Source organism: Nelumbo nucifera, chromosome 3 (assembly GCF_055504915.1).
Source record: "Nelumbo nucifera cultivar China Antique chromosome 3, China Antique-T2T, whole genome shotgun sequence".
Classification (NCBI taxonomy): Eukaryota; Viridiplantae; Streptophyta; class Magnoliopsida; order Proteales; family Nelumbonaceae; genus Nelumbo; species Nelumbo nucifera.
Window position 1 is genome coordinate 104,551,441 of NC_142651.1, and position 15,911 is coordinate 104,567,351.

A 15,911-nucleotide genomic window follows, 5' to 3' on the forward strand; every position below is an offset into this window, starting at 1 on the left:
TTGGAACATCTGCCCATATAAGTATGGATTTAGTTTAACTCGAACAAATTATTCATTTAGGAGAATTTATACAACACTATTGTTTTTTTATAAGGTAACAAACAAATGATTGTCATTAGTTATATAAGACTAAAGCAAACCGACTGTCATTAATTGAGATCTCTATTAATCATCATCAATATCTAAGCCTTGTCCCGAAAACTATATGGGATCGGCTACCTGAATCTTGTTCCGTCATTCCATTTGTTGAAATGTCTACTAATTATCCTTATATTTAATTTAGTCTTAATTCAGTGCTCTATTCAATTTATTTCATCTAAAAATCAGAATAATTTTGCAGATTCTCCTAAATGAGCATGGTTGCCTGGCTGAAATAAGAGAGAGAGAGGATTTAATATCTAACCTCAGACCCATTGACCGGGTCAAACAGTTCAATTGGGTAGATTCCTAGGTTGTTCAATGAGTCAATAATTTTTCAAAGTAGACAACTCATGTACCAAATGAATGAGGAAACTTGGCTGAGTGACATTTCATTCATCCATGACTATTAGGTTAACTAAAGGTTGAAAACATATATACTTGGTAAGATTTTAGTTAAGCCCATTGAGTAAACTTAAAAGTGAATGACTTGTGTGTAAATCTAACACATATAGATGCATTTACGGGATAAAAAGTCAGATTTGATTTGGATTAGGTGTGATCATTTCCAGTTTGGTCTGGACCTGCATAATAGCCCAATGTTATATTTCAGGCCCAAGGCTAGGACTGGACCGGACTTGAGCCCAAGTCATATATCTTATCATTGGTGTTAAGCCCAGTGCAGGCGCAGCTCCTTAAACTGCCTAGAAGGCTAGAACAACATCAACGTCCAATTACCCAAAAAAAAAAGAAAAATCAATTTCAGTTTCCTTTCTCTTTTGAGTTAAAAGTGGATCTAATCAGAAGGGGCATTTAGACACCAATCTGTACATTGCACTGGTCACTTCTGCTTTAAATTGTATAGAGAAACATCCTTTACAAAAAAGAAAAAAAAAAAACAGAGAAATATCAAGTATTTCAAAAAAAAAAAAGAAAATACCGTATTCCTTTAGTACTCGGTCAAATTTCATGATGCTATTCTCTTTGTAAAACATGATTTGTTTCCCTTTCTAGGCTAAAATACTTCGTTTGTAAAGCTTATCACCACCTTCAGCGGCAGAATAATTGGTTTGCTGTGTTGGTTGGTTGACATCGTCTGACGCCATGAATGCCTTTACATTCCAATACCAAGGCTGGAGATGAGGCGAAACAAAGGATGATGATGTCGAAGAAACTGTTGGGTGCAAAATTACAGAACCCCAATCTCTAGATCCAGGCTTAGCTTCCTTTAGTCGCCTCCTTACCAATAAGTTGCCAATGTCTTCCTTGGATATTTCGGACACGCTTCTGAGTATCGTCATGCATAAAAGCAACACCAGTACAGCATCTTCTTCTGGCAACAACTCTACCACCAGAAATTTCCAATTCAACAATGCCGTTGCCCTTCCATTGGGATTTTCTTGCGTGAATCGAACTAGTGTTACAAACCCATCTTCTTCATTGTTTTCCTTGTAATCACTCTCTTTATTGGTATCTAAATCAACTCTGTGTGATACCTGGTATTGCATTTTTCTACCTTTAAGCAACCTAACCTGCAATTTCGTCTCTAATTTAGTTCATGTTTGTTTCTATCTATATTCAATAGAGCAGTTCAGAGTTAGAACTGAAGACGGAGAAAAGCAAAATAATTAATGGTTTACCTTTGTGGAAGACTCAAGGGATGTTTGGTTCTCAAGGTGGAAAGTCAGGCCTAATGATGAAGATGATGATGAAGTTTCCCACTCTATTGTCAACTCGTCACCGGTTGAAAGATGCCAAGATGCTTTCTTCCCTCTTGATTCTGATTTCGGCGTTGCTGTTCCGACCACCTTCTCTATAGGACCAAAAGAAAAAGGTGAAAAAGGGGCGAAAGAAATCAAACTATAATTATTATAATTTACTTTTGACTTCAAAGTTCAAACATGACTAATTTGAGCCTCCTATAAACTCAAACATGACATTAATTTAGATGGTAGTAAAATATAACATTGGAAGCTTTAGCAAAAAGATGAATGTACAACTTTTTGAAAGCTCCTATGAAAACTTGGGATCATTTGATCATACATAATATGTGGTCAATTATATATACAGTCACCAACTGATGGTGGCTCAGCTAACAAGTTCTCTGGCTGGTTGGGATCAAGTACCGCTGTCACCAAGGTTGGGTCCGGGGGATTATTAGTATGGAGGATGCATTACAACACCCTGTTGTGTAGCCCATGAAACAAGTAAATAAATAAAATAAACAGTCAGACCATACCTTTGATTTAGAATTTTGAAACTATGATTTCCTTATTGATCATTTAAGATTTTCTAATGTGGCTCCAAAACTATTTTAATAGGCCTTGCTCATCGACAACTGAAAACTCAATTCAAGCCATAGTTTCCAAGTGACTACAAAAATAGAGTTTATGTTCCGAAACTTTCTTAAAGAACCGTTCAACCTTAAAGCTTAAGCTATTACTAAGTGAGGCTTTGAATAGGTTTTTTTCTCTAATACATCCCCTTACGCAAAAGCCCATACGGCTTAAAACGTGGACAAGCACAGATTCACCCATACCTTGTGCTGAAATTTAATTAATTATAGCACAGTTCAACCTAAAAGCTTCACCTATTAGGTGAAGTCTTTGAATAAGTTGTTTTCTCTTACAAACTCGAACAACTTGCAGATGGTTTAGCGTTTCAAAGAGTCATCCTGGACCTAAACTGGGTTGGGATAATTCAAGATTAATGGTATATAGTTTTCTTGGCGAAAAATTGGTTTATTTGGGAAACAATATAATTGATACCCATACAGATATTACAGTTTTATTAGCAGCAATGATCAAATAAGAGAAACATAGGTAATAGGTTTATTTGTTGCCTCTTTATTGTAGAGTTATCATCTTTGATTTAATTTTTTACACTATATATAGTATTCTATGCATATCTAGTTCTAAATTTCCTAGGGCAAAAGGCTTTAGAATAATGCCAAAAAATTAGCCGGCTGAGGACAGAAGAAAGGAAGGATGCTTTGCTTATTAATGGTAAATATTAATTTTATAGAATACTAGGGATCCCTCTTTTCTCTTTTCTCTGCTTCTAGATATCCATAAAAGTAAGATAGAAAGAAAATACCAGAAGTTTACATGGCTAAAGATAGAAAAGAGTAATGCTAGCCGCTTCCCTTAATGATGTAGTTCACTTATAGTATGCTATTGCTATGCAGCTCTCTCTCTCTCTCTCAATTGAACCATTGGAATTGCAGTAAGCAAACTAGTTTAGGTTAAAGCAAGGTTTTAAAAACCAACCCAGAAAAGGAACCGTTCTAGCCACCGGTTTCCGGGTTAGTGATTCGACCATTCAAGTTGAACGGCTCAGACGGTTTGCAACTTTACATTAGGGCAAATATTTATATGTTTATATGAGAAAGGAAAATGGAGAAGAGACTTGTCGGCTGACAAAGAAAAAAGAAAGAAAAAAAGAAAGAAAGGAGAAAGGAAAAAAAGAAAAGAAGAGAAAGGAAATGATTGAGGGAAGGAAGGAAGAAAAATGAGGGAATGAGGGCGAAGAAGGAAGATGAGGAGGAGGATGATTCAACACTCACCGGTGACGATAATGGCGATGGCGAGGCGGCGACAACAAACAGAGATCTGAGTTCTTGGATCTCAAATCTGAGATCGATTTCTCACTCTACAATGCGTGTACTGTAGTCTTCTTCTTCTTCTTTTTCTCTCCTCTTGCAACTTTTTTAAACTGTGAACCATTGTCCAAGTCAAACGAGTCGATGGTTCCACCACCCAGGTCTACGGTTTTTGACGAAGTCAACGGATTTTTATCCAAGAATAGGTTAGGGGTGAAACGAAACCGGTTGCTTGGACGATTTCCAAGCTGAACGGTCCGACCGTCCGAATCAACGACGGTTCAAAAACATTGGATCAAAGATTTTCCTATTAAGGTGGTATTCAGTTCTATTGTCATCTCGTGGATGGCCCATTTTGGTCCACACCACAGGATGGCGATGGTGTTTGGTTCATTGTGGACGGGGACGATCTACAATATATTGTGGATCGTCCCTATCCACGGCCCAAAATCACGGCCACATATATATCTCGTGGATGTGGTCGCCCACACATATATCTCTATTACATACTTTAAAATTTTAAATTTTGAAATAATAAATTTTAATTTTTAATTTTTTAAGATTTTAAGATTTTATGAATAAAATAATATTTTTTAATGTTAATTCTAGCACAAGTCCGACAATTCTCCTTTGCCACTCTTTTTTCATTTATTTAAATATTAATTTTTAATGTTTTTATCAATAAAATAATATTTTTTAATTAGTTTACTTTTTTTTATTAAAATTAATGTTTATTGGTTAATATTAATTTATTGATGTCTTTTTTCAATTTACTTATCATATAAAATGCAAAAATTAGACATTTATGATCGACTGTATAGATCATTCATAAAATTTATATAAGATACATGAATCAAAAAATGTGGTGTGGACAAATGCCATTATAAGTGTGGATTGATCATGTCCACACAATCTATCCACATTTGAGAATAGTTTTGGACTGTGGTGTAGATAGCGTATGGTGTGGACCCGGTCCACACCCACCAAGTTCTTATCCACACTACAGAACACCCCATAAATAAAGACCCATAAATTGAATATTCGAACAAAATGAAGTACGTACGGGGAGCAGCACCAATGGAACCGGCGACATAAGTCCAGGAACCTTCACGTATCTCTACGATCCTGTCTTCCCATCTTACCGCAGCCGGAGCTTCTCCCCCTCTTCTCCAAATCCCTCCACCCACTCTACACGCACAAACAGAACTATTAATATCAGCCCATCCCATTAACCCACATCAATAATTAACGTAATGTAACACCCGAAACACCATGTATATCGGATAACCGGATTAAATGATAGGCATTATTATTTCGTTTCGGATTGTTACTTGTTAAGTAATTCTAAAAGAAAAAGTAAGAAGAATATAAATAATGAGGAGAGGTAGAAATTTACCTGATACGTACAACGAAGCACTCCCTCCCTGCATGGTCGAGCACGGTGCGAGACAACCACCTTCCTTCTTGAGGCCGGTAACGATTCATTCTGAGTATGACATCCGATATCATGGCCCCTGAATCGTCAGTGACCCGATCCGGTACGCATTTCAACAGATATGGTGCTTGGACAGGCGGGGTGATGGAGACTACCGCCTTCACATGCTGCTCCTCATGTTTTTCCAGGACAAGAGACGGTGCTCGAATCAAATCGTTCCACAGGAAAGCTGTTCTGCCGACCAATTTGCTGCTTCTGAAACAGCCACCACCGCGTCGACGGTGTTCGAGCACCAACCCTCTCGTCCCGAACTCGCAGTAGAGTTTCCATGTTTTTCCCCATGAATTACCCGGTATGTCAGAGATGGGTTTGTCGATCTTCATCTCTCTGTGACATCTGATGATCCTGAGGCGCAGAAACTCATGCTTCTTCTCCGCCGTTTCATTTTTCTCCGGTATGGACCTCAGAAACACGCATACCTGTTACGAAAAAATAAAATAAAATTCAAAACACTGACAGTTGTTCACGTTTACGAGAAGAAAACATGACGACAAAGTACAAACATGAGATGCCTTCCTTCGTCGGAGTTTGGTAAAAGGATCCGTCGCCTGAGAGATTCGAACTCTCGCGGGGAAACCCCATGTACTTAGCAGGCACACGCCTTAACCACTCGGCCAAAGCGACGTTGTTTGACAAAATTTTCTAATTTAAACATTATATTTATATACTAAACAATCATCGAGTAGGCCCACTTCACTGCGCTTTCGATTAAGATTCTGAACAATGCTGAATAAAAAACTAGACTGCCTGAGGGAGTCGGTCGGTATTCAGTATTGGGACAGTGGGACTGACCTCGAGTAAGAACCTGGTTTCCATGGATCTGTCACTTCGATTGGCATCGGAGTCTGAGGTATCCCAATTCATCGGCGGCGACTTCACGGAATGAATCCCATGAATATCCATGGTTGCCCCTGCTTTCTCGTATGGTTGATCAAAGGCTCTCTCCCACAGCTTCTTAGTCGTTTCTCTGTCTTCTTCCTTCACTGCCTCCCAAACCCCCACCACCTTCCCCAAATCCCCTTCGATCTCCTTCACGTCCCCTGCGTATTTCGCAGGATAGCTCTGCTTCGAAAGGCAAAATCACCAGAAACAAGCATCAGTTGTATTGGTTATCAAAAGAAAATCAAAAGCTATAATCAGTATTGTTATAAATAAAAGGAACCAAATAAGGGAAAATTAATGCTTGCAGAATGTACCTGATGGGTTAACCAGATAAGTAGAATATCTGCAGTGGGTACCAAACGGGAATACTCATCTCTGAACCTACGCAGAACATATAGAAGTCCTATGTATCTCTGCCTGGCCGCTATTAGATGGAGGATTTCCGACATGTAAGGCTGGGAAAACTTAAAATACAGAGATTTGTGCTTCGTGACCTCATTCAAGATGTCTTCGTTGGTAATCGAGGTGAACGGAGAGGAATCTGTATCGGCTTGGAGCTGGAAAGGCTCCGATGGGTATCTCTGGTTCCAGATATCCCTGCATCTGTTTAGGGCATACTCTTCATTCTCGTCATCGAAGATTGCCGGTTTCCCAATTAACTTGCCGAACCTCGATTCGCAGTACTTCCTGTAATGCGGCTGAAGAAATGGTGGGGTTGGGGGAAGAAGAGATTAATTTATTTAAGGAGGACTACAGAAGAGAAACTCGTTTCTGTTAGAGATCTACGTCAAACTTGATTGCTTACCGGATTTAGAGAGTGACAGTGCCAGACCCATTGAATGTCGAGAGGAGGCACAAGAACAGGCGGCGTTGACCCCACTGTCAGATCAGAAATGAAGGGCATCCAGAGATCATCATACCTGTAAAAAGATTATCACCTGGCTATTAACGAATGATGATTGAGATTCTTATCAACCAAGATATAAATTCTAAAAATTGGAGAGGGACAGAAGAGAGATGGACTGGGTGAGAAGCTAAGATGACGGACCTACCTTCGGATGGCTTGGGAAACAGTGGAGGGGTCATGAAACCAGGGAGATTCGGAGACAGCTCTCAAGAAGAAAAGGTGTCTTCTGGCTGCGGCCACCAGATCAATACTGAATCGAATCCCGGCCTCATCGTACACCCCGCTGAGGGTTCTCTTCACCGTCACCTCCGCCGAGGACCCAACACCGTTACTGATGGCAGACATTCCGTTGCTGAGCCGAGCGGCCTGACCTCAAGGATTCATTTTATATATACTCATGATTGTTTAAACTTTAAATGTTCGTGCTTGATAGCAGAGGCAGAGAATAGGGAGAGGAAAAGCCGAAAAGGAAAGGCAGGCAGCCCACGTAGATGCTGTATTCCTCTTTTAGGTGTCGGGTCTGAGATTGAAATCCTTTGTATTAAATTACATTTTTCCTCTTTATATTGGAGGTGGAAGTAATAATTACATGGTGCTGACTGCTGAGTAGACAAAAGCTAAATGAAAAATAATCAGGATTAATGGAGGGTGAAAACCAGAACCCTCTGGGTCTGGCACTGGCAGTGCTTCTGAAGTAGTGGACTAGTGGGAGGGGTGAGAGAAAACCAGATAGACAAAACTCAAAAGGCATTCCTTTCCTCACCAATAAGGCAACATAAGCTTTGGTTAGCTGTTGGTGTTAGGAAAAGAATCGGGTTAGGGAAATGGGGACCAGTCACCGGTTTTGAGTTTTACAGCCAACAACAGCAACAGTGCGCGTCGTCTCTTGTGTTCGTTATACATGGGGATTGGGGATTTGGATTTCTTCGCAAAGCTGGTACGCACTACCAGACTGAGACAGGGGCACACCGCACACACTCGCTCCGAGGTTCATTTCAGCATTTGACCCGTTTTGACACGTGATACGGGACAAATAACATTTCGTCCCTCGTAACTCGAAAGCCACCACCGGAAACTAGAGACCCTATCTGCTCCTCCCATACAGCGCCTTACAGGTAAATCCTATTATGTATTTGGAACATCTTCCCTACTTATTTGTTATTATTCATGGGAGATGTTTTCAATGTACGGTGGATGTGCATGTGAGGCGCCCATTTGTGAGGAGCAGATCCCGTCACCAGAAACTGATTGTACTTGTCACACCTCAACCCCACCATAGACGAAGCAGGATTTGCTCCTCACAAATGGGCGCTTTACAGGCATAGCATTGGGAGCATCTCTCGTGAATAAAAAGTATGGGAGACAGGATCGGCTCCTCACAAATGGGCACCTCATGCACATCCACCGTGCATTGAGAACATATCCTGTGAATAATAATTGATAAATACAGAAGATGTTCCCAATGCATGGTCGGATGTGCGTGTGAGGCACCTATGAGGCACTAGGTGTGAGTAGCATATCATGTCTCACCACAAACCACCTTCTCCTCTTGCTTTCTCCACGCCACAAGGATTTTCTCCATTTACTATGCTTACAAGATTAAGACTCTGTTTGGCTTTCAGTAGGAATTAAAACAACCGAAATCCTCCCAAATTGAAATTGGAATGATTTATTCCCATATCGTTGATTCAAATAGGAATTGGAATGAGATTTCAAGGAGACAGACAAAAGGAGAAATGCCATTCTACCATTAATAGGAATGAGAATCCAATTCTGTTCAACCAAACAATTGGAATTAGAATGATCCATTCCGATTTCCATTCTAAACCTCTATTCCTTGTGAAATAGGTTCTCCTACATGTTTCTTTAAGTGAATAATATAGTCAAGAGGTGTTTTAACCGGTTTACAGTCATAGTGTCCAAATTTTCTAAGAATACTTTCTATATAATGTAATTGGGAGAGAATAAAATTTCCTTGTTCTTTATGGATTTTAATCCCCAAGATTACATCAGCCTCACCCAAGTCTTTGGTATTAAATTTGGACATTAAAAAGTGTTTTTCTTCTTTTACTATCTCTAGACTAGTTCCCATTATTAGCATATCATCAACATATAGACAGATCATGACTCCTTCATTATTTTCAAATTTGTTATAGACACATCTGTCAGAATCATTTCTGCTATACCCATTAGTTACTAACACATTATCAATTTTTTCATGCCATTGTTTGGGAGCTTGTTTTAAGCCATACAGAGACTTAATTAGTTTACATACTTTATTTTCTTGTCCTAGCATTATGAAGCCTTTAAGTTACCTAATGTAAATTTCTTCTTCTAATTCCCCATTTAAGAAAGTTGTTTCACATCCATTTGATGAACTATCAGTTTGTAAATGGATGCTATAACAAACAAAACCCTAATTGTTGTTAATCTTGCAACCAGGGAGTATGTGTCAAAGAAGTCTATACCTTTCTTTTGTCTTAACCCCTTAGCAACTAACTTGGCCTTCAATTAATCTATTGTGCCATCTAATTTTATTTATTTTTCTTAAAAATCCACTTACAATCTAGTGTCTTAGTTCCAAATGGGAGATCTACAAGTTCTCAAGTGTGATTAGTGACTAAGGAGTCTATTTCACTTTTTATGGCTTCTTTCCAAAATTTTGCATCAGGTGAAATTATAGCTTCCTAATAGGTTATTGGGTCCTTGTCCACCAGAAATGTGAACATTCCATCACCCAAGTTTGTTTCTCTTCTTTGTCTTTTACTTCTCCTTAAGTTTGGGTCTTGCCTAAGTGTAGTACTAGTTTCTTAAGCATTCACTAATTCTTGGTTTCTAATTTGATTTTGGGAAGGTTCCCTATTTAATGTTTCTTTCCTCCAAGGGAAGATATGCTCAAAGAACTTTGCATCTCAGGACTCTATTATTGTGTTATTTTCGACAATATTTTCAATTGTTTTAATTACAAGGAATCGATAAGTCGCACTGTTTTGTGCATAACCTATGAATACATAGTCACAGGTTTTTTATCCTAATTTCTTTCTTTTAGGTTCAGGTATTCCAACCTTTGCTAGGCAGCCCCAAACCCTTAAATAGTTCAAACTAGGTTTTCTGCTATGCCAAGGTTCAGAGGGAATCTGTCCTTTCTTCTTAGGTGGTATTCTATTATATAAGTGACAAACCATTAGGATTGCTTTCCCCAACAAATTCAGATGTGCACCTGAACTAATTAGCATTGCATTCATCATTTCCTTTAATGTTTTGTTAAGTCTTTTTGCAACTCCATTAAATTCAGGTTGATAGGGAGTTGTGGGTTCATGTACGATTCCATTTTCTTCAAAGAATTTTCTAATGGCTTGTCCATCATACTCAGTTCCTCTATCTGTTCTAAGTCTTTTTATTTTCTTTTCTAATTGATTTTCTACTTCAGTTTTGTAGTTTATAAAAGCTTGATCAGCCTCATCTTTTGACCTAAGTAGAACTACTTTTGCATATCTAGAGAAATCATCTATAAATGTTATATAGTATCTTTTTCCTCCTCTAGCTTCATGACATTTAAGGTCACCTAGATCACTATGTATAAGTTGTAACAATTCAATTTCTCTTTGTACACTTTTATGAAGTTTCTTAGTAAATTTTGCTTCTACACACACTTGGCATTTTTCATTTATAAATTAATAGAAACATTCAAAACTCCTAATTTACATAAGCGTTTTAAATAAGCAGCACTACGATGTCCTAGTCTAGCATGCCAAATATCAAAAGATTCAACAATATAAGCAGAAGAAGAAATAGTTTTATTCATAATAATATTAGAGATGTTCAGTACAAATAATCCACCAGCATTGTACCATTTTCCAATAAATACATTATTTTTTGTCAATACGGCCTTGTTTGCTTCAAATGTGAGTTTTAGTCCTATTTTGTTGAGGAGTGCTCCCGATACCAAGTTCCGTCAGATCTCTGGCACATGCAGTACATCATTCAGCATCAGGATTTTTCTTGAAGTCAGTTTCAATAGCACCTTTCCTTTGTCGGTGACTTTCGAAGTTTGTGAGTTTCCCATGAAAACTTGCTCTCCTTCAGATAGAATTGTATACTCATAGAAGGAATTGTGGTCTCCACAGATATGCTTGGTAGCACCAGCGACCAGTACCCACTCTTTCGGCTTCTCAACTAAGTTTACCTCAGTTATCGCTGCTGCGATAATATCCTCAGTCAAATTGACTTTCGATTTTCCAAAGTCCTTCTTCCGGTACCGACAGTCCTTCTTGTAATGTCTGGGTTTGCCACATACATAACAGCTCCCTTTCTTTTGTTGTTTCTTGAAATTCTGATCAATTTTCACATTCTAGTTCTGTTTGAATTTTGTAGTCTTTTCCTCCACCAGATTGGTTATGGAAAACTAGTCCTCATCTTTCTTTTTGTTCTTTTCTTCAATCTTAATTCAGACCACTACTTGGTCCGAAGCAGTGTCCTTCCTGTTGTGTTTCATATTGGTCTTGAAATCATTCCCTGTATATGGCAGTTTCTCTATAAGAGAACCGGTAATGAATTCATCTGGCAGCACCATGCCTTCTTTTGTCAATTCCCCCACAAGAACCTAGAACTCCTCTACTTGAGCAGACACATCCATGTCTTCTTTCATTGTGAAGTGCAGGAAGTTGGCAATTACATATTTCTTGTTCTCAGCATTTTCTAGAGCATACTTAGTGTCCAAAGCATTCTAGATTTCATAGGCATAATTGTAGGAAGAATAAACATTGTATAGTTCATTGGACAAGCAATTTAGGATATGGTTGGTGCATAGGTGGTCGGTTGTAGTCCAATATTCTGCAACAACAAAACGGGTTGGTTCCTCCATGTTTAGTGGGTTTGGTTCAGTCAAAGCGAAAGCTTCCCTTAACTGTTCTAAGGCAAACACAGGTGTTGTCTCCAATGCTTCTAGTTGGCTCCTTTGAAGGGTTCAATTTTAGAGAAATCAGGAACCGTTGACAGTATCCGGTCCTCATGAAAGGGGTTAGCAGAGATAGGTTCCATAAATATGCTTTTAAGAATGTTGAAAAATAGTAAAGAGAGAGCAAATGGAACTTATCGGTAATCGCTTTCCTTTGACAAAGTTGCAGTGATTTGAAGTTGTTGCAGGAACTCGAAATTGGAAATTGCATGAAGATGGAGGGTTGAGTTGTGCCACTTGGTCACTCTCCTTAAAACTGTATTTGCCCCCTACGATGCAGCCGGGTGATCGCAAACCGGTCGCCAAGATAAAACAACCCACAGGCCACTGGTAGGCGTGCACTCGCTTACCAAACCTCTGCGAACAACTGAAGGTTAATGCTCATATTTCTTAGAGAAAAGAAAGTCAAAAATGGTGTGTCCTCTTGACTGGGTCGACCAACACTCCTTTTATAGAGTGCTTTCAGACCCGAATTGACACAGGTGTGTCCTTTTAGACAGGAGCCTCTTCAGAATAGTGCACCTGTTCGAAGAGGCACAAGGAGGAAGAAGAGACACGAAAAAAAAGGAAAACAATTTATTTCAAATTAAATTTGAATTTGAAGAGACACACACACACACACCCCCACCCCGACCCGACCAGGTGCGCGCGTGTGAAAAGCACCCCCAACCCCACCTCCCATGCATGGATATTTATAGTCCTCTCCTCCTAAGGGTCCTTACCCATAGAGGGAGCAAAACTACAAATACACTCTACTCCCACTCCTTTCCCAAGCAATGTGGGACAATGAGTCATTCAAGGGAGAAAATGACAAAAATAAAAGAGGGAGGAGAGAGATTCTTGTAAATTTGAATCTCCCTCCAACACTCTCTTTCCTTGTTCTTCTTCTATAAGAACGCGATGAAGAAGAAAGAAGAAGAGGAGGAAGGATAGCAAGAAAATGAGAGAAAATAAAACGAATGGCCACCAAATGGATCACAAACCCAAGAAAAACTGAACGGGAGTTGCAATTCTGGAGATCGAGAGTTGTAGCATTCTCCTGTGCCATTAGTGAAGAGAGCAAGCGTACAGGAGAACAAAGAGGGGTAATTTCGGGAAATTGCAAAATGGGTTGAACATAAGAAAGGGTAAAATAGTAAATTAACAATGTCCGTTAGTCAAGTAACCGTTATCTCACTGACATGGTGAGTTTTGGAAGTTTTGAAAAGTTATGGTGAATTTAAGAGAATTCATAAAAAATGATGGTGGGTTTTAGACAATTTCCCAATAAATGAAGAATGGTACGTAATAGGCCTACCTGAAATTGCAAGAGATAGTAATAGGAGGGTCGACCATGCCCGGCAATAGTGATCAAACAGAGGAGGGAAGTTAAAGTTAGCTAGTGGTAATGGCAAAAGGTTGGTAGGGAAACAAAGTGGTCAGCTTCAGTAGTCACTGCAAGGCCCGTTTGAACACCGTTCGAACAGCCTTTACCGCCTTGCATCGGGAATATCTCCACACTTCTATACTTTATTTTGTGGGAAGATATTCCCAATACAGCGCTATGATGGTTGTTCGAACGGGCTTTGCATTGGTTTTGGAAAGAAAACCGTGACGGAAACAAAAACATGAGTAGTCACGACCATGGTTTTCAAAACCAGACCGGACCGGACGGTTGGACCTTTCCCCAAAACCATTGATTTTGGTTAGCAAACAGCTGAACTGGCCAGTTAAACGTTCAAACTGTTCAAACGGTTTTGACCGTTTTTCAATTTTTTTAATTTTTTTAATTTTTTGTCAGAACAGGCCAACCGTTTGGGTCGAACGATCGGACCGTTCAAACCAATAACCAGACCCCTGACCGGTTTGGTTTTAAAAACCATGGTCACAACTCGGGAGGGGAGGAGATTTTCTTATCTAATTCATGAATTTGGGCCCATATAATTGCCTACTTATTTAATATATGCAATACATACATACATACATACATACATACATACATACATAACAAGAAAACACAATATACTCTACATGGGATAATGTACTAAGGAATTTATAATTTGTCCCACTTTATAAATATATATTATAGGTTGGGATGGAATTGGGAAGAGCTGGGCATAAATAAATGCAATGTTTTAAAAAAATGACTCAGAATCAGAATCGTTCTAGCCATTAGTTTTTGGGTTAATAGTTCAATCATTTGATTTGAATGGACAGTCCGTTTTGACAATAAAATTGAAATAAAAATGACTAAAACCGTTGAATGGATCAAACAGATCAACGGTTTGACTGTCCAAATCAATAAATCGTTAATCAATTTAATGGTTTTTTGCCAAGGACCAAATTTAAGGTAAAACAAAACCAATTGCCTGAATGATTCCCAAGTCGAGCGATTCAACCGACTGAACAACAGCGATTCGAATACATTGGATAAACATCAAAGTCTGTTGTTAGGCCCAATCCAAAGCCCAAAATCAAGCACAGCCTAGCCTAGTCAAAAAACTTGATTGGTGCTAAGATTAGGCTCACCAAGGTTGTAGACTACATTAAAGAGCCTGGGCCTCCATAATTTTGTACATTCAGAAATAGAGAATCGGTATCTCGCCCCATTAAATTGGTCCAATCACCTTGAGATAAAAACAATGTTAGACTAGATGCGAGGCAAATGGTTGTACCGTGAGCCTAATCAATTCAAATTTTTACAGAATTCCAACCCAACCCCACCCAATTGAAATTCATCGGCTGAATCCTGTTTCTCCATTTCTTTCTATTTAATGTCATATCCATAACATGAGTGTTCAAATCATTTTTTATAGGGTTGTTAATGTACTGGATATTGATCCAATCCCATCTAGTTTAGTATGAGTTGATTGAAGATCGACTAGGTTCAGTCCAATTTGATGAATACTTTGAACCTTTTGGACTGGTCCAACTCAATGTTTAGACAGTCCAAACCAAATTAGGGGTGAATAAATGGGTAGGTTTTACCCATAACCAATTGAAACTGACATCAAACCAACCCTATCCAATCTGTTATAAGATAGGGTCCGGTTCCAAATTCTTGGAATCGACCCCCACCCAAGATGATTCCAGGGTCTAGGAGTTGACCCTACTTGAACTGATCCAATGACCAGTCTTGAATGGCCTTGGTGGAACCGACCTTAGTGGAACCTGTCTTGGAAATTCAACTTGCCTTGAAATAAACTCCAAAATACTTTTGGGGATGTGATGATTTGAATCTAAGCACTCATGGTTACGAAGACCATGGTCTTACTTGACCATTGAATTACTTAAGTGATTTGATCATTTGTTTTCATTTTAATATTTGAATATATACAATAAGTAATATGAAAGGTAATATTTACAAAACTTAAATTTGAATTATAAGTTTTGAACCATATAATGATAATCTACAAATTGAGTTACTCAATTTAATCAATAAAGTCAATAAAGATAATATAAATTTTAAACTATATATTATATTTATTGAAAGTCAAGTTTTTAAAGAAAATGTTTTTTTTTTTTTTGGTTTTGAAAAGGGAGAGTAAAGAAAGAACAGGTTCCACGGGTAGACCCTAGAACCAACCTTTACAGGGTCAATTCCAGTTCGAAAAACTTGGAACCGATCCCTACAAGGTAGGTTCTAGGTTCTGCTATGGAACTGAACCAAACAGACTCATGCTCACCCCTAGTCCAAACTGTTTAGATTTGTTTTAATTTACATTGGATCCAACTCAATCCTAGTCCATTGACACTTGTACTCTTTTCTTATGTCAATGGATCGAACATTGGTTCAATCCGACTCAGTCCAATATAAATCCATTACAAATGGACATGGTCTAAACCTGATCCATTGATACCCCTACTTCAACATGTGCCCTTTCTAGTCTATCTCTAGCCCTTGTTACTCCTTTAATTTATAACTAGGGGTGTCAATGGTATTCGAAATATG

At 38.7% G+C, this 15,911-nt stretch overlaps 1 protein-coding gene and 1 non-coding gene across 5 annotated transcripts; both read right to left on the bottom strand.

The window, feature by feature from the left end:
- Positions 1-964: 964 nt before the first annotated feature.
- On the bottom strand, positions 965-7,783 carry LOC104598887 (enolase (DUF1399)). 4 transcript variants are annotated; one of them, XM_010261163.3, is made up of 8 exons: positions 7,169-7,783; positions 6,922-7,036; positions 6,431-6,814; positions 6,027-6,296; positions 5,136-5,653; positions 4,803-4,927; positions 1,779-1,951; positions 965-1,670 (listed from the first exon to the last, which is right to left on the bottom strand). In XM_010261163.3, the coding sequence occupies exons 1-8, from the start codon at positions 7,366-7,368 to the stop codon at positions 1,149-1,151; spliced, it is 2,307 nt and encodes a 768-aa protein (XP_010259465.1). In that variant the 5' UTR covers positions 7,369-7,783; the 3' UTR covers positions 965-1,148. The 4 variants fall into 4 exon arrangements, with proteins under 4 accessions (XP_010259465.1, XP_088757194.1, XP_010259463.1 ...); XM_088901068.1 differs by having other exon boundaries at positions 7,165-7,644; XM_010261161.3 differs by having other exon boundaries at positions 6,027-6,299; positions 7,169-7,561.
- TRNAS-GCU (transfer RNA serine (anticodon GCU)) lies at positions 5,777-5,858 on the bottom strand. The gene has a single exon. It is a non-coding gene; the product is annotated as a tRNA-Ser (tRNA).
- Positions 7,784-15,911: the final 8,128 nt, after the last annotated feature.

Bases quoted from the DNA above. Each gene is read 5' to 3' on its own strand.
- LOC104598887 (XM_010261161.3), bottom strand. From the start codon at position 7,368: ATGTCTGCCATCAGTAACGGTGTTGGGTCCTCGGCGGAGGTGACGGTG. The intron at 7,037-7,168 runs GTAGGTCCGTCA...ATCTTTTTACAG, and splicing joins GTTTCCCAAGCCATCCGAAG to GTATGATGATCTCTGGATGC. The intron at 1,952-4,802 runs GTACGTACTTCA...TTGGTCCTATAG, and splicing joins TTCCATTGGTGCTGCTCCCC to AGAAGGTGGTCGGAACAGCA.